The sequence below is a fragment of the Poromitra crassiceps genome (genome assembly GCF_964638095.1).
Source record: "Poromitra crassiceps genome assembly, chromosome: 12".
Classification (NCBI taxonomy): Eukaryota; Metazoa; Chordata; class Actinopteri; order Beryciformes; family Melamphaidae; genus Poromitra; species Poromitra crassiceps.
In genome coordinates this window covers 13,426,466-13,444,443 of record NC_139632.1, presented here as the reverse complement: position 1 = coordinate 13,444,443, position 17,978 = coordinate 13,426,466, and the positions used below count along the sequence as shown (strand labels likewise).

General features: G+C 45.1%; 1 protein-coding gene across 6 annotated transcripts in view; it reads left to right on the top strand.

Annotated features, from left to right (window-relative positions):
* ap3d1 (adaptor related protein complex 3 subunit delta 1) overlaps positions 1-17,978 on the top strand; it is a 44,433-nt gene extending 26,455 nt beyond the window's left edge. For 3 of the 6 annotated variants that reach the window (XM_083648055.1, XM_083648057.1, XM_083648058.1), the window contains exons 21-34: positions 1,563-1,636; positions 3,425-3,599; positions 3,799-3,939; positions 5,762-5,815; positions 7,692-7,796; positions 8,169-8,339; positions 9,393-9,440; positions 10,050-10,070; positions 10,921-11,110; positions 11,696-11,784; positions 12,393-12,478; positions 13,503-13,624; positions 14,478-14,557; positions 14,733-17,978. In XM_083648055.1, coding sequence (XP_083504181.1) covers positions 1,563-1,636; positions 3,425-3,599; positions 3,799-3,939; positions 5,762-5,815; positions 7,692-7,796; positions 8,169-8,339; positions 9,393-9,440; positions 10,050-10,070; positions 10,921-11,110; positions 11,696-11,784; positions 12,393-12,478; positions 13,503-13,624; positions 14,478-14,557; positions 14,733-14,828 — 1,452 coding nt within the window. In that variant the 3' untranslated portion in view covers positions 14,829-17,978. The remainder of the gene's footprint in view (positions 1-1,562; positions 1,637-3,424; positions 3,600-3,798; positions 3,940-5,761; positions 5,816-7,691; positions 7,797-8,168; positions 8,340-9,392; positions 9,441-10,049; positions 10,071-10,920; positions 11,111-11,695; positions 11,785-12,392; positions 12,479-13,502; positions 13,625-14,477; positions 14,558-14,732) is intronic. The other 3 variants (XM_083648056.1, XM_083648060.1, XM_083648059.1) reach the window with 2 other exon arrangements.

The following is a 17,978-nucleotide window of genomic DNA, read 5'->3' as shown; positions in this document are numbered from 1 at the left end:
AATCAAAAAAAATAAAATTAGGTGTTGCTGTATTGAGCTCCCCCCCTCCTTATCTTGTCCCCCCAGCCCTTGTTTTGTAGTTGTTATAGCTTGCCCAAATGAGCAATAACATATAGGAATTTCTAAATTGATTGGTGTTTACCTTTAAATCATATAGCTGCTTATATGCTATTTATTTACCCAATATTCCTACTTTTAAGAAACTGAATGACTCTGGACATCTCAGTCAGAATTACCGTAAATTCCGGACTATAAGGCGCACCGGTCTATAAGACGCACCTTCAAAGGTGACTATTTTTTTCTTCTAGAAGCCGTATCGGTCTATAAGCCGCGGGTGTTTTGATGTTTAATTACCATATGTAAGGCTTCGTGCACAGAGGGGATTGTCGGGAAAGAGATGGCTGTTTGGGGAAGCTCCCATTTATTAACATTTCAACAAAACAAAAGTCAGGTCACTAATCCCCAGACAAAATCACACATTGTGAGATGCTTAAAAATCACCATCGGCGGGAGCTGCTGTGCAGCCAAGAACACAAGTGAAATTCGTTCTCTCGTGACCTGTGGTTCTCAACGTGATGGACGATTCACCTTTCTTGTTAACAGTCCTAGTGAGAGGCAGGTCGAACGTCAAAGGCACTTCATCCATATTTATGATCTGCTCCGGTCCGATGGAATATTCCTTGATCTTTCTTTGTGTGAATTCGCCGAAGTTTGTAATTTTCTCCTGGTAGTCGGGAGGGAGTTGCTGACACACAGTCGTCCGCGCCCTGACGGACAGTCCCTTTCGTCTCGGGTTTGTGCATGATCCTTTGCTGCTGCTGCTGTTGTTGTTCCTGTCTCGCTACTGTCTCAGACATGGCTTTCAGGCTCAATCGCCGCCATCGTCGTAACACAGCCAGTTCTCCATCTTTTGAAGCATGATGTTAGATTACAACGAGCTAGTTGTGTGGCTTAGCCTTCCAAAATGTTGCTGTTAGTTTTTTAGAATGTAATACATAGAATTGGGAATGTTACATTCAATTTCATTCAGACTGTCTTTCAAGCTCAATCGCTGCCTTTTTCCCCCCGGAGCGAGGGAGGAGGGAGGGTGTTTTACCGTAGTGGCTGAGAGAGAGTAGTGGCACAGTGCTCCAATCAGGTCGCGAGGCACATTTTTTGCAACATCATCCAATCAGGGTCTCGCTCTCATAATGTCTGTCTTGCTCTCGTTCTGCCTCATACCAACATCCATAGATTTTGGAGGTTCCCGAGTGGCCGTTTGCTGGAACAATCCATAGATAAGACGCACCGTTATTTAAGCCGCAGGGGGCAAAAAAGGCCAAAAAACGGGAAAAAAGCCGCGGCTTATAGTCCGGAATTTACGGTAAATAACAAAATCATTGACTGCTCAATGCTTAAGTTAATCGGTTCCTCAGCTCAGAGACTGGAAGTCTATTATCTCTAAATATTTCTTCACGACATGTTTACATTCTCATTATACATTGAAAACCAGTTAATTGAAACGGTATTTGGATAGATGTTAAATCTGTTTTATTGATGATTCCACTTTCTGCCTGCCTCAGAATGCCTTACCCAGTGACGACGATGACAAAGACCCCAACGACCCTCACAAAGCACTGGACATCGATCTGGACAAGTGAGTCCATGTTCAACCTTAATAATAATAATAATAATTTGGAAGCTGTGGTTGAAACCCAGCCCCTGCATATGTGATTGAGATAATTAACCAATCGTTGAACCTGTTTGGCCTAGGGCTGTAGCTGCCCCAGCCCCCCCCCCCCCCCCCCCCCTGTTTCTTTGTTTGTTTGTTGAAGCTGCTATGAGATGATGTCTGAACCCAGAGTTATATTGATCCCTGATAAGCGTCCTGGCTGCTGTGTGATGTTGTCCTGACCCTCTCCACACTCAGCCCCTCCTTCTCATGGTGCTCTGCTTTCTGCTTCCTCTCTTCTATGCATTCACACACCCATTACTGCCTCTCTGTCTGGGCAGCTTGCTGGCGTCGGCCGGGCGCAGGTGAGTAGCACCCCGGCCACAGGACCTGGGCTCCCACTGTAGATGGATTGGCATGTCTGTCTCTCTCTCTCTTTCTTTCTCAGTCTGTCTCTCTCTCTCTCTCCTCCCACTAACATAGCTGTCCTTTCTTTCCTCATCTGGTGCAGTGCCTGGTTCCTGTTTTTGCCTGCCCTTTCCGTCTCTCTTTTTTTTTTATCTCGATCTTATTTCTCTTTCATATCTCTCACTCAGGAAATTGTAGCCTTTGACCTACTGCAATATCCTGTGTATCTTTACCCTACTGCTTTGTTTGAAACCTCTACCTTAATAATAGCTTGACAATATCAGCAGCAGGCAAAGCTACAGAAACAGTGGTTGGTATACTTACTAGCTGGCTAATATGATTGTCCTTCAACTTCCTGTAACAAGGGCCAGAGAAAAGAGTTCTCCTTTTGACAGATTTGTTTGATTAAAATAATAATAATAATACTAATAATAATAATGGAGAAAGTTGATCTTTAACTGGCCACTGCTGATGTTCTCAAGACCTCATGTTTCACCACCCGCACTCCTGGATGAGTTTCCCAGAAGCATCTTGGCAAACAGAATCTTCTCACCATGCTTTGAGGAAGCTCAGCCCAGGGCTTATGTCCTGTAGCCTTGTTGCTCTCAGTCCCCAGATCCAACTCGGATCCGACTCAGTTGATCGCGTTAGACTTGCTATGCCTCCAAACTCTCACCAGCCCTCCTGTTGAAGTGGGGCATCTTTACCTGCCTTAGGTGGAAATGACGACATAGCAGCAATTCTATGATTTTTAAATCATTTAAGACCAGTTTAATAGGCATGGGTCAAGCCCTTGTTTTAGACTAAGAAATTCCTAATGGTGCAGATCTCCACTGAGAGAAATAGGTTAGACAAGATGGGGGCTTAGACTATTATCTGTGAAGCTGGGCTAAGTGTAAGAGACAAGTATACACTTTAAGGTGTTGACAGACAACTGTAATGCAGTCTTTATAGTGGACTGCCAGCAGGGGGCTACAGTGGACAAGAGTTACTGCTCTGAAGGGCCTGGCTTGGGGGAAAATAAAGCGGACGGCTCTTATCAGTTCAATATGGAGGAATTTAGTGTAGTCTGTAGCTGTCTGGGAATGTCCGGGAATGTCCAACACTCCAAGCTCTGTCTGAGGAATGGCTTACCTCAACGCTTTGAATGAGAGCTGCCTGCTGCACAAGGCAGCGGATGGCCGTATCTTAATACCGCAACCCTCCTCTGACCTTTCCTGACAAGACGAGTAGTCACTGACGAAAGTATTCCAAGGAAACGAAGCTAGTTAAAAGACTGTTTGGACGATGCCAGTGGCTCCATGTTGACCAACGTTACCTCGTGGTTTGGAGCCAAGGTTGATCTGTGCATGTTTGTGTTCCCAGGCCCCTGGCAGACAGTGAGCAGCAGCTCCCGGTCAGGTCACACCGTCCCACAGAGGCCCTGAAAAGCCCCGCAGAAGAAGACGGACACACACAGATCGTCACCCCACCGGAGCCCAAGAAGAAGAGCAGCAAAGAGAAGAAAGAGAAGAAGAAGGACAAAGAGAAGGACAGGAAGGTAAGGGTGAGAGATGCCCTTTTCACCACTAGGGAGGGATATGAGCCATTCTTCCCGCTAACCTTGCTACCCTCAGCCTGTCATTCTAGACTGATGAATGAAACCAGTAAAGGAGATTTATGGCGGGCACATGATGACTCAGCCGTCGCGTTTCCGACCTCGCTGACACGGGGCGGAATTTATTCTTCTGTTTTCGCAGAAGAGCAAAGAGGAGAAGAAGAAGAAGAAACACAAACACGAGGAAGGGGAGGATCTCATGGGTCCGCCGGATGAGCCTGCGGTCCAATCGGAGGAGACCAATGAGGTGGCGGCACCGCCCCCCACCTCCACCAGCGCTGAGGTATGCCATATCAGAAAGGGGGGAGCGAGGCTATATTCCTGCCTAGCAACAGAGTTCACACGTAAGATCTCACTCAGGACTAAAAACACAGCATTTCACCCGGCGCCTTACATCCTGCGTCACACACAGTGTTGTGCCTGAAGCACATTCTTGTCTGTTCGCATTGGGTCGTCTCCTTACTTGGATAAGCCAGCAAAACTGTGACCTAAAAAGTTGTTTATTCACCTAATCTTTGCCTTAACCCCAAGATTAAAACTTCAGGAGACCTCGCGCGTGCGTGCGTGCGTGTGTGAGATCATTGATTTTTAAGAAGATACGTTTTGCTCCTTGTACTGCTGGCACAGCTGGAAATGTAACTACACTTCCCCTGCAGATTTTCATGACTTACAGTACCTGTTGATACATTCTCAAGTTGATCATCGTAATGTTATACTGGAAAATATGTACAATAGAGATGCGCGGGCCGCAGTTATAAACCGCGCTGACCGTGGATATCATCATCATAAAAATAAACATTCTGATTAATAGCGGATGGGTTGCGGGCGGGTGAAATGATGTACCATTAATGAGGAACCTTAATATTGATTATGTTATCTAGTCTATGAACGTATTTTAAGCTTCATTTTTCGTCAGGCACATGTTAGCCGCCTATTGTTAGGTAGCAAGGACCCCCAAAGGACCCAAGGCAGTGGTAAACAAATAGCCACACGTCAACGTCGATTGGATATGCCTCCTTTCTTACTCCTTATATGGTCAATGATGTCACCAGAACGTCAAACAGGATTCTCCGCTGAAGACCGTTGGAAGAGAAGATGCGTATCGTATTATTATTATTTTCCCATACAGGTCAATCCAGTCTTGATCTAAACCTAAAGCTATAGCGTTAGCCTCGTATGCTACATGGGCAAGTGCTGGACTGGATTATAATACAGCATGGAAGTTTATTTGTAGTGGACTGCAGCGATCGCACCGACGGCAGCAGAAACAGTAAGTTCATCTACCCAAATCGCTAATTTATAGCGTTGTGAAATGTCTGGTGCATGGCAGGCACAGATCTATAAATGGTACAAAATAATTTGCACGGATTTATGGCGGGCGGATGGTTCATGCATCCACACGGATTAGGGTGGCATAAAAGCTCATACAATGTACATCTCTAATGTACAACTAAATAGTGCTGAAATTGGCATTTAGATGACACTACCCCTAACGTCAACAACTCCCTGTTGTCTGAACCTAACCAAGCTATTCTAATGTTGGCAGGACTGGATAGTTCAAAATAAAAGTAGCAACCTACATTATTTGTCCAAACCTAACATAACTCACTCTTCATTGTGTAAAGCTCCTGAACGTGCATTCAGGGCATGGACTGAGAGGCGGTCCCGTCCTGCAAAACCACACCCATCCGGGTGAAATACCGTGTTTTTAGGGAGTCCCCGATCTCACTTGACCCAGAATTGTGCTGATAAAAATGTCATTATCAAACAATGCTAAAGAATAGCCTGTTGATTATGATTCAATGAGAAGGCCAAGTTCTTGCTGAGAAGTTGCCAGCAGACACATTGCTGTAATCATTTTCACTTCGCTTCACACTTCCTCTGCTTGTCGCCAGCCTCGCTTTCAATCGGCTCTGGTGACCGAGTCAAGTATCAGTTTCCTCTTAGGCTCTGTGTAGTCTCTCGCCCAATTCTTGATTTATTCATGAAATAGAAACGGCGTAATCCTCTGTATCCATTTTCACGAATAGTAGGAAGTTTGAAAAGTTTGAAACCTGTGTGCCTCTCACCTCCTCGCCCTCCTCTCCCTTCCCTCCCCCTTCTAGGTTTCGGATCTGGATTTCTGGCTCTCAAATGCTCCAGTGCCCTCTAACTCCCAGGTTGAGTCTTCCCCCTCTCTCTCTCTCTCTCTCTTTTCTCCCCCTCTGCTCACCCATGTGCACACTCCTCCTCGGTATCTCCACGTCTCCTCCATTTACCTCACGTGTCGGCTCGCAGCACTTTGGCCATGCATTCACCCTCTATAGAGCTCAAGTCACGTGACTTTTCTTGACGTCATTTTTGCCCCGGAAGTAAGTTCCTCATTCATTTTCTCCATAGACTTTTCGATGAATCCTTATATAGCGAGTTTTAAGGCTGGGACCAAGCCAACCAGTCTTCCAGAGAATCGTGAGTGATAATAAAACATTCGATTTAAGCAAGAACAAAAAATAACCGTCGGGGGGGGGGGGGGAATCAACATTTTTCCCGTTGTTATTTTTTGTTCTTGCTTAAACTGAATGTTTTATGGTCACTCGCGATTCAGTGTTGGCTTGGTTCCAGCCTTAAAACTCGTTATATAAGGATTTATCGAAATGTCTTACGGAGAAATTGAATGCGGAACGGACTTCCGGGGCAAATGACGTCACGAAAAGTCACGTGACTGTTGAGCTCGATTGCCTCTCACTATGGCTCCCTGTTTTCCCTCCCGCTTCCACACTTGTCCCGTTTTTGACACAACTTCCTCTCTTTCACAGGTCACCTAACCCTTCCCTCTCTTCATTCTCCAGCCTTCTTTCTTTTCGTCCGGCATGTATTCTCAAGATTTTAAGTTTTGCTCGCTGGGTGTCGTGTCGGTTGTGAGGTCAACGTAGTTGTTTGTTGTTGTTGTGGTGTAGTTGGTGGTGTTGACAGGCGAACGGAGGGTGCCTGAGACTCCCTGGAATCTGGCCTAGAGTCGCCACTGTGTCACCACATGTCCTCTGACCGCTCCTCCCATCACCACATAAGGGTGTTGTGCTCGTCTTTGTCTGCACTAGACCTCTTTTTGTTTGACAACCGTCCACCTAGACACAGAGATCACCTCAGGCACAATGCAGACATTTTTCTCAAAAGCGGGGTCGGGGGTCATTTTACTCATCGTCGACTCATTTCAGAGTGAAAACTGAAAATGTGGCGCACAAAAAAACCCATTTGTTCTCCGTCTTTTCTTTCTTGATATGAGAAGACCTTTCTCATGGAAAAACATTTTCCAGTGCAATTCTTAAGAAAATCAACTTCTGGATTGATTGAATTGAACAGGAAGTCTGTTCAGTAGGATATTTAAAGAAACTAGATATTTTTGTTAAAGTGTTAGCTAAGCGTTTTTTTTTTTTTTTTTTTTTTTCAGGCAGTAGCTCTTAGATTATGCCTACTGTATATAGACCTGCTGCTACAGCTGCTATAGGGGACATAAATAGAATAAGAATAAACGACAGTATAGCTTGTTCTATGTATGTTCAGGTGTGGTCAGTAGCTGCTTTATGTAGCAGCTTCTCTGCATCTTTGTGCAAAATTACACCCGTAGATATCTGTTCAGGTCTCAGGAAGACCGTCGAGATTTCTGAACTTCCAGCTTTCGACGAACTCCGTATTAATCATGTGAGCTGTCAGCCCCTTAAGCAAATGTGTCTGGAACCTCCTTCAGACACGCCTCAACCTGCCTCTGTTCCCCCACCTGTTTTGTGTGGGTTTGTCACGCCACCATGACAGCACAGAACTAGGCCAGGAGAGCGCGTACTCGCAGCCATGCTGGCTCTACGGTCCCGCCAATCAGCCTCTTTTTTTTTAATGAATGACTGAATGATCTCTCTAACCTCACTTCTACTCACATAGAACTGGCAAACAACCAGTTTATCTGTTGTATACGAAGGCTACTGGCTTCTAAACATCCACGTGTGTGTGTGTGTCTGTGTCTGTCTGTCTGTCTGTCTGTCTGTGTGTGGCGTGTGTCAACAGGAAGTGGCAACCGTAGCAGTAGCAGCCCCCGTCCCCCAGGAAGCGTCTGGCACAGCGCCAGACTCTGAGCCCGACGAGCCCAAAGACACGGAGACGGAGGAGACTGTGAGTCATCTGCTGACGACGCAATAATTAGCAGACGTGACTGTCGCCCTGTGTTGCTATAGGGCTTCTAGTTCACACTGACCTGACAGGATGTGGTCTGTTGGCAGTTGTTGCTCACACTGTTTTATCTGAATGCTTTACCACACAGACCTGCTGGCACTGATGTGGCCTGTTGAGTATTTCTGCTACTAGTCTCATTATTGACTTCAGTCAAGAGAGTACATTTTCATTGTTGCCCAGCCTTATGTTGTGCCTTGTGTAAGTTGCCGCCAACTTCTAATTTCAACCTCACTTCAGATTATTTTTAGCCTTGCTTGAATGAATCCCCCCCCCCCCCCCCTCTCTGTCCCTTGTGGGTTTCTCCACGATAAGAAATCATCCAAGCACAAGAAGAAGAAGCAGAAAAAGGAGAAGGAAGAGAAGGAGAAGAAAAAGAAAAAGAAGCACCACCACCACCACCACCATCACCACCACAGTGACGGAGGGGGGGAGGAGTCTGTGCAGAACGGCACCGTGGAGGAGGAGGAGGAGGAGCCTCTGCCGGTCAGTATTACCCTCAAGGGTGACGTCAATCTTAACCATCACTGTGGCAGGTATGCTCACAAAGAAGAAAAATGGCCCTCACGCAAAACATTCAGTCTGCACTCTGAGGAAAGCTTGAGTTCTGTCCATGTTTATATATATACATATATACATAATATATACACTGTGTGTGTGTGTCAGAGTCCTGCAATGGGTCGGGTACCTGTGGGTTACCCGCAAAAAGCTTGTGTATCGGGTAAAAAATATACTTCTATAAATTCACGGTTATGGGCACGGGTAAAAATGAACTAAACGCCGGCGGAGGCAGTGCTTGAGAACAACGTAGAGCCATGTATGTTTTTGTGTTACGCTCAGACTGAATTCACACTCCCTTACGGTAATTTGGTAAGCAGGGTCGGGGTAATTTTACTCGTCGTCGACTCAAATTTTCAGAGTGAAAACTGAAAATGTGGCGAAAAGATTTGTTCGCCGTCATTTCTTCATATGTAAAGGCCTTTCTCAAACGCACACGCACATTAGCTAAATATTCGGCCATAACTTACAAAATCTTTCACGCTTTCTGTTTGGATACTCCGAAGCTAAACATGGCTGCTCCCGTCTTGCTTGGCACAGCTGACTTCCTGCAAAAACGCAACTCTCTCTCTATAATACTGTCATGGAATATGAACCTGTCAGATAATGTCAGTGGCAAAAACAAGCTTGTTTAGTGCAGTAGGGGCATGCGGCAATGCGTCTGCCAACTGGTCAATACTGCACCAAATTCAAAAGTGTATGCTCATCATAGTTACACATAAAAAAATAAATAGGGTCCAGGTTGAAAAATACTGAAATTCTCCTTTAGGAAAAAGCAGATCACTGACCTCAGAGCCACCAAATGTTTGTTCATAGACAGTATTGTGTCCTTCCTAGCTTGACTGTTGAAACTCATTGACTGGTACAGACCGTCTGGCTTATTGTTATGCATCGGCTAGGCAGGCCAGGCTCCAGTTGCCTTGTTAGCATACTGAATGACAGACCAGGCCTGATCTGACATGAGCTCTTCTCTCCTTTCAGCCCATGTCCAATTACTGCCTCCTGGCTGAGAGCTCCTACATCAAGATGGTGAGTGTTGGGGACTGGGCTGTGTGGAGGGTGGGCCGTCACCCAGGGAAGCCACTGGCTCAGAAAATGACCAAAGCTTTGCATTCTTCCAGTGTAGGAATGTAGCCAGGGGCCAAGGGCAAAAACTCAGAATGCCCCTAAAAAGCATGATCACGGGGCAAAAATTGCCCCCAGGATTTTGATCATTGTATTTTCATTCATTGAATTCAATTTACATTTCCATCTCTAACGCACACTCAGCACCTGCAAGCTGGTTGCCAGAAGAAGACAACGAAGAACACACTCGCACACAAACGGCGCTGCCCCCAACATTTTGTAAAGGGCCCAATTTTTTAGACGGTAGGGGGAAAAGTTGCCCGCAAAATATATTTTTTATTTTCCTACAGTACACTGCATTTTTCTCACATTAGCATTCACCAAAGCCAAACTCTAGCATGGTCCCTCTGGCTAGGTGAATCTTTTCTGGGAACAATCATAGTATTTTATATTGATGTTTAGGCTATTCATTTACATGTGCAGGCTAACTAAACGCTAACAAGGGCAGCAGCAGCAGCAAAGAAAAATAACAAATTGTATGCGGATCTTTCCTTTTTCTCTCCCTCTGTAAAGATGGTGGAGGATGCTGATCAGGTACTGGCTGAGGTGCTGTCAGTGACGGGATGTTATGTTGCAGACTCCTAGATGTGTTGCTCTGTCTTCTTTCTGCTCTTCAGAGAATAGCCTCTAGTCTGAGCTGGACTGTTCAGGGCGTTTCTGGACATTAACGCTGTACCAATTTCTGAGAATGTATTTGTCTCGTGTTGTTCAATCAATGCTAAAACTGGTTTCTTGCTAAAAGTGATGCGTGGCTTGGTGTCGGGTTGATGAAGTGATTTGCCGTGTCTTCTGCATGCATTTTCTGACTCTCTGGGACATTTCTTGACTTTCAAGTTACAGGGAGGGGAGGGAGGTGTAGACAATTTGGACTTAGCTCCGGCTTTAGACAAAGTGGCATTAAAAAATTAAATGTACTTAAAGGCCCAACATGTAAGGACAGTGGCCTCTGCTGCCAGAACTGGTAAATATAAGGCGCTAATAAATCCTACACTTCCGCTATTTTACTATTTCTGCTTGTACTCTCTACTTGGCAAACCTAGCTCCAAATATCCCCGAATGAGTTTATGTTGACTTGTTTTATTTAAACAAGTCGTTAATCAAGTTAACTAGCGATAAACACATTTCACTTCCTATACATCCTTCACAATAAAAGATTCCTGTTAGTTTGTCAGAGGGAAGCTTTTAATATGAAGGTGCTGCCGCAGGAATTGGCGCTACATCCAGGTAACTCCAATGGTCCGGGATGGAGCATCGAAGTTACCTGGTGAAGTCACTATATACAGTACAATCAAAATGAATTAAAAGCTGTTATATTAAGATTAAAAAAAGTTACATATTGGGTCTTTAATGATGAAAAATGTGTTATTTTTCTCCCTCCCTCCAGATGTGTGACATCCAGGGGAACCTGCAGGATGGCAGTCAGGTGGTGGTGTCCGTTATATTTGAGAACAAGTGTGACAGCTTCCTCAAATCCATGGAGTTCAACGTCCTGGACTCCCTCAACTCCAAGCTGCAGAGGCCAGAGGGGGCGGGTCCACACGACGGCCTCACCGTGCCCTTCCATCTTCCTCCCGGTCAGAATTCACCTTATGTAGCCCCGCCCACTTGACCCAGTTGTGTTACGACTTCCTGTTCAAAACGCCATCCGTTTCCAACCTAGTCTGACTCTGGCTCTGAGGGGTCTGCACACACCTTAATTCCCCTCAGCAGTGTTACAACACTGCCACAGTTAATACAATGAACACAATATACCTAGGCACTGTACTGTCAGAGGAAGTGTAAACACAATAGGAAGTAATTGGCTGACCCCTGAATTGGAACATAAGGTGAATAACGTCTCACACTACTACTATTTAAAACTTCATCCAAAGCACTACATATCCACTTTTGGAGGGAATTCTGAAGTTCACCATTCAAAAATATTGTGAAATAATACAGAATCCAGCCTGTGAATGTGTTTAGCATCTAAGGGTCATCAACTAAGGATTTAGTTAGCTACTATGTTTATTTTTTTTCTGGTGTTTTGTTGTGTTTTTTGCTTTTTAGAATGTTTCTATTTCTTAACCTCCCCTAAATACCCAGCTATGCCTAATTTTGAAATTGGAAGCACTCTTGCGACTTGTATCGTGTCTGACCTGAACCTTTCTCCTGGGCTTCAGGAGTGTCGAATGAGGCGCGCTTCGTCTTCATCGTGCAGAGCATCGTGATGCCTCAGAAACTGAAGGGAACCCTCACCTTCATAGTCAAGGTTAGTAGGAACACACACACACACACACACACACACACACACACACACACACTCACTCATCAGTTAGAAAGAGATGAGAATTTCACCCAATGTCACTGACATTTCACTGAAAGAAATATATGAATGCACTAAAAATGTATTTGGTATTACCTGTTAAGGACACGTTCTTGTCAACACAATGGGTGTGTTGGTAAATAGCCACTCCGAGCACCAGAGCGCACACTGGACCGCCACCGTAATTATGGCCGGACAATATGCAGACCGAGTGCCCTTTGTTTAATTTGTATCCTTGCACTTTTCCTTTTTTTTTGGTAACTTTTACTTTACTTTTTACTCCTCATATGTGGAACTGTGTGGTCAGTCTTCGGGGCAGCACGGTGGCATAGTGAGTAAGGAGACTGTCCTTCAACTGGAGGACTCTGGTTCAAGCCCACATGAAATATACTTGGAACATCCGCCCTGCTAAAGTGCCCTTGAGCAACACCAGGGCCCAGGGAGAAGCTCCAGGCTGTGTGCATGCACTGAAAAAGATCAAAAAGAGAATGAAAGTATCCCGTTGGTACTGCATGATTCATCCTTCTTCTGTTTGTTTTGTTGTGCTCCCCCAGAATGAGGACTCCTCCACTCACGAGAAACTGGACTTCAAACTGCACTTTACCTGCACCTCCTACCTGATCACCACTCCTTGTTACAGGTCGGTGGCTCTTTACCTGCACCTCCTACCTGATCACCACTCCTTGTTACAGGTCGGTGGCTCGCCGTACGCCTCTGAAAAGCAGTCACTGCAGCAACAACAACAAAAATCCATCTTCATAACTGATTTCATCTTGTATTGAGTCTTAAAACCTTGGGTTAGGGTTGTTCTATCCATTTCAATTGCAGTTATCTCATAATTGGCTCTTTTTTTTTTTACTTGTGTTGTGACAAAATGACTTGTTAATAGACCTTATTCGATTGACGTCACTCACGTACTGGCACGCCCACCGCCGCCATATTGTCGACACAACGCAGCAGCTCTCAAGTGACAGCCTATGTGGAGCAGCGTTTATAGGAAGCTAGCCGCTGTTAGCGTTACCTGTATCGTTCCAATTGTGTTCGGATGGTGACCTGCGTTAGGCATGACTGTAGTAATGACAGCAATAAAGTTGCCGTGGTTTGTTTCTATCTCTACCGTCCTCAGACGTGAAGGGAGCGAGACTGGGGATACGTCGGCAGCACAGGAGAAGTGTGTGGATAGTTAGTTGAGACAGGTGAAACTTTCTGACAGCTCCTCACAGCAAAGTCTGTTCACCTCGTTCTTTTGTTTATTTATTACAGGCATTAACGGCTGCCGTCGGCAGCATACAAATAACAACTGTGGGGTTTTTATTGGTGTCATTACCATCGCTATTTTGTAATGGAACAGAAACGACAATAAGGCTGTTACTAGTTGTCAGCTGCAGCGCTGTGTGCGCGCAGGACGGTATGTCAACAATATGGTGCCGTCCAGGGTTAGCGAATAAGGTCTATTGACATTATTTTGCAGTGTTGGACCTTGTTTGTCATGTAATCTGCTCTGGTAAAATGTCTGCCAAGCTAATGTGAGGTGAAAAGTGTCACCAACTGAACTTGATTTGATTCCATGTAACAACTTTGAAATGTAGCGCTTTGCCTGTGATGCTGAGTTGTGACTGTGATGGATGGATACTGATTGCTGCTCTTTGCTTTGAATTGACCAGTGATGCGTTTGCAAAGCTGCTGGAGTCGGGCGACCTGAAGGGCAGCTGCGTCAAACTGGAGGGCATCAACATGCCCTTCCACCACCTACTGGCCAGGATCTGCTTTCACCACCACTTCTCTGGTACACACACACACACACACACGCACCATAATTAGGGCTGGGTATTGGTTCAAATTTCAAGATTCGATTCCGATTCACAAGGTTCCGAATCGATTAATCCCGATTCAATTCCGATTCGATTAATTTCAATATCGATTTGGTTAGTGATACTAAAACATGTTTTTTGAGCTGTAACCTGAATTGCATGATTGTCCAGTTACAGGGGTTCCCAACCTTTTTTGCGCCAAGGATGGTAGATACATGGGTGAAAGAAAGTTGCGGACCGGTTGTCAATTGTAATGGTTTTAGTTACACATATATTTTTACTCACCATAAATAACAGCCTTTTCATCTGTCAATAAAGACACTTTCACAATTATGCACAGTGATTTGATTTCAGCCTATATAATTTCTAAAAGTAGATATTAATGATCAAACATTTCCATTTATGTAGCCTACAGTATTTGTTTTTGTTTCATTAGATTTTTTTTTAACCCAGCCCTAACCATAATACTTAAAAAAAATATACTCCTGTCAGGCCAAAAAATATACTCCTGTCAAGCCATACATCTTAGACAATCACAGCAATAACTTGAAAGCTAATTTTGTACTTTTCTGGGGGACAACTTAACTGATAGTGTCTGATTGTGCTTGTATGCAGTAAAAACCCGCCCATGTAGTACTCCAAGCCATTTAAAACAAACACACGTTTTGCAAATGCTATTTGATTCAGGTCTTCCACAAACGCACACATGTACATGGATGTATGTGCACACGAGCACACAGCGTAAACACATGATCAGTATTAATATCTGTCAATGTAGCAAATCATGAATGCAGCTGACCCCCGCGTTCTGTGGTCTTCCTCCATCAGTTGTGGAGAGGATCGACTCCTGTGCCTCCATGTACAGCAGGTCTGTCCAGGGTCACCATGTCTGTCTGCTGGTCAAAACGGTGAGTGAACTCGTGAATGTCCTCCCATGTCGGTAAACCCAACATGTTCAAGTTGTGTCTCAATTGATTGGCTGCCCGTAATGTTTCCTAAAAGATTGAATACTTCTGGATTTTTCCGATTCTAACCTTGACTCTGCCTCTGTCCTTCTTTCTTCTCTCTCTCCTTGACTCTCAGGCTGATCAGACTGTGTCCATCGACGCGAAATGTGACGAGCCGACGCTGCTTGGGAATGTGCTGGACGAGATCAAGCAGACCTTCTCTCAGTGCTGATTGTGTCTGACAGCCCCAGGGTGCCCCCCACCCTTTGACACCCCCCCCCATCCCCTCCCTCGCTGAAACACATAATGATGTTACGAAACACTGCGGCTGGCTCTCCCAGTATCGCCCTATTTATTAGTCCTCAGATTCACAAGATTTCCTTCGTCCTCACCTTCTCTCTCTCTCTCACTGTCCCGCACTTCTCGGTCCCTCTCTCCCTCTCTCACTGTCCCGCACTTCTCGGTCCCTCTCTCCCTCTCTCACTGTCCCGCACTTCTCTGTCCCTCGGCCGTTGCACTCTGAGCTCTGCGGTCGCCGTTTTACACACACACACACACACACACACACACACACACACACACACACACACACACTGTGTACACGGTCACTCTTCTTTACGCACTTTCATTTTGTCGCTTCTTAACTTCCTGGTTTTCAAACCTCTCTCTCCCCAGCCACCGTACTCCATCCCAACTGTTTGGGAATGCTGGTGTTCTGTTCTGTGCTCTTTCCCGTGTCCCTTTCCGCCCTCTGCATTACGGTCTGTAATGGTCATGTAATGTAATCTGACAACTGGACTTTTTGTTGTTGATGGTTGAATTGTGTTTTTACTGTTTTGAAGTTTATTCTGTTTGTTTGGTTTACTTTTTCCCCCCCGTTTGATTGTGTTTTCGTCTGAAGCCCGTCTGCCTTTCTCTCGCCCAGCCCTCCCCCCTCTCCTTTGCGTTCACTAAACGTGGGAGTGCGTGCTGCTCTCCTGTACAGGAGTGTGTGCTGCTCTCCTGTACAGGAGGGAGTGCTGCTCTCCCGGCCGACTGACCTCTTCCTCAGACTGGATCCTAGCTGGGGAAAAATAGGGACTCTAAACTACTCGGCTGCCACTGACCCGGCTCCTGGAGAAGAGCAGGCGATTGCGCTGCGAACAGTTCAACCAAAGCGTTGCGTAAGGCAAAAGTTTAAACCGCTAACAAGATGAGACGCAACGAGGCCCAGAGCCGACCTGCCGCCGTTTGTTTGTGTGGGAGTCTGCTTGTGGTACTGCGGGTGATTTGTACAGTAGATGAACGGTTTTGCTCTGTGCCTCTGACTCACTACGAATGTCTCTGAGACGCGCCTCCCTCCCTCCCTCCCGCCCCGGTGTCTCCGCTGCCTGTTCCAACCGTGCTGAGTTGCAGTTTGGCCTCAAACATATCAATCCTTCCAAGAATTCACGCGCCTGCCCCATCCAGAAAGAGTAGTCGAAGGGTAGTTTAGTTGTATAGAGAGCCAAAGTCACGCCCACTTCCGGTTTAGGCGTACGAACCAAGGGATTTCATCCCATAGACATTTCACAAAATGCTTATAAAAATAGTTTTACTTTGTCAAACCAAGCAATTCAGCAATATTTAGAATCAGGAGACCATAGACCATTTCACCAAAACTTCAAAAACAAATCCCTGATTTCCCCCCCCCCCCCTTTTTTTTTGGTCAAAGTGAAATGTTATATAGTCTCTCCTGATTATAAATATAGCTGAATCACTTGGTTTGACCAAGTAAAACTATTTTTATACACAGTTTACAAAATGTCTGTGGAAAATAAAATGGCGGATGAACTCCCTTGGTTCGTATGCGCGTAACCCAGAAGTGGGCTTGCCTTTGGCTCTCTATAGCACATGTATTACTGTGTTGTGTTTGATTCCACTGAAAGATCATCGTACCGCTAAGCTGCTGCGGTGCTGTCGGCCTGTAGCGACAGAATAATCCTCCCCGTGTTGTTTTGACGCTTTTGCCTCTGTTCTCTCGACTATTTTGACAGCTGAGGACAGACGAGACGCAGTCGTGAAACGATCAGCCGTCTCCTTTTTCTTTAACGAGCTACTCTGCGTATCAAGCTGTAGACGCTGTACCTTTCAAATCGCCTTTTGGGAACGGAAGACTGTAAAGTGGTCTGTGCTTCTGGGTTTCTTTTCAATCAGTATTAGCGGAGGCGGCTTCCACTGTGAGAAAGCAGCTAGCCTGTGAGCAGCAGAGTGGAGATTTGTCCCGCCTGTCTCGTGTCAGGTCATCGAAAGCTTTTGCGCCGGGGCCACTTGAGTCGTTTGCAACTCAGTGATGTTTGGCCCCTCAGAACTGCCTTGCCACTTATTTTGTGCATTGACATATATGATGAACATTAATATCGTTTCTCCCCCCCCCCTTAAAATGGCCTCCTTGTACAACCTGCGAAGAGGTACTTGGCTGTTTTTAGTTTCTGTCATCTGCGTCTCAAGTCACTGCCTGGTCCAGCACGACTTAACTTGGTAGTAGCAAGATCAAAACTGACACGGTAGCGTCTTTTTGTTTGTGTATCCTGGTTAGGCCCCGCCCCTTCACATCTATCTGTAGATAACAATGATGTCTGTGACCTCGAGGTCAGGTCCGCCATTCCACGAGCATCTCCTGTCCAGTAGTAGAGTTTGAGTACAGAGTTGATCAGCTGTCATTCAGGAATGTCAATAGAAAATAAGTATATAAATATATATATTCCCTGTTCCTGAACATGCTTTGACTGATATCAGTGGAACTGAAAAAAATACTCCTCTAATCATACATTGTAGTAATTAACATTTTTTCCTGTGCATAAATGTTTAATTAAAATTTGTATCTTGCATGATTAGGAATGTATGCTTTCCCCCTCCATGTTTCCATGCACACACACAAACAAAAACTCATGTCATTCCTTTTTGTCCTTTCTTTTTATAGCATTTTTGATGGTATTGTATTTTTATCTATTCTAAGTTCAGACAATGATTCTAAAAAAAGCGATATCGTTGAATGTTTTAAATTATTTAACATTGGGGAAGGAAGGGGGTTCTGACACTGAGGATGGGGCTCCCTATAAGTTGAGTAAATCAGGTCAAGTGACGCAGTGTTGTGAGAGGCAACCCACTCTGTCTTAATTCTCTATCGGTTCAATTGTAGTGATTTATCTTACCAAGTTTGGCTTGTGACATTGAAATATACTCCCATATGGCTCTGTTTTCTGAAGGTCCAGCTGTACGATGTAATATAATGTTTTAAAGGGGACAACATGCATAAGACAACATGAGTTGTTTGGTATCTACATTCCCTTTAAAGAAAGAAGTCTACCCAAATTAAAAATAAAGGCTGTAAAAAGCTGCTAGTGTCTTTTTTTGTGTTACA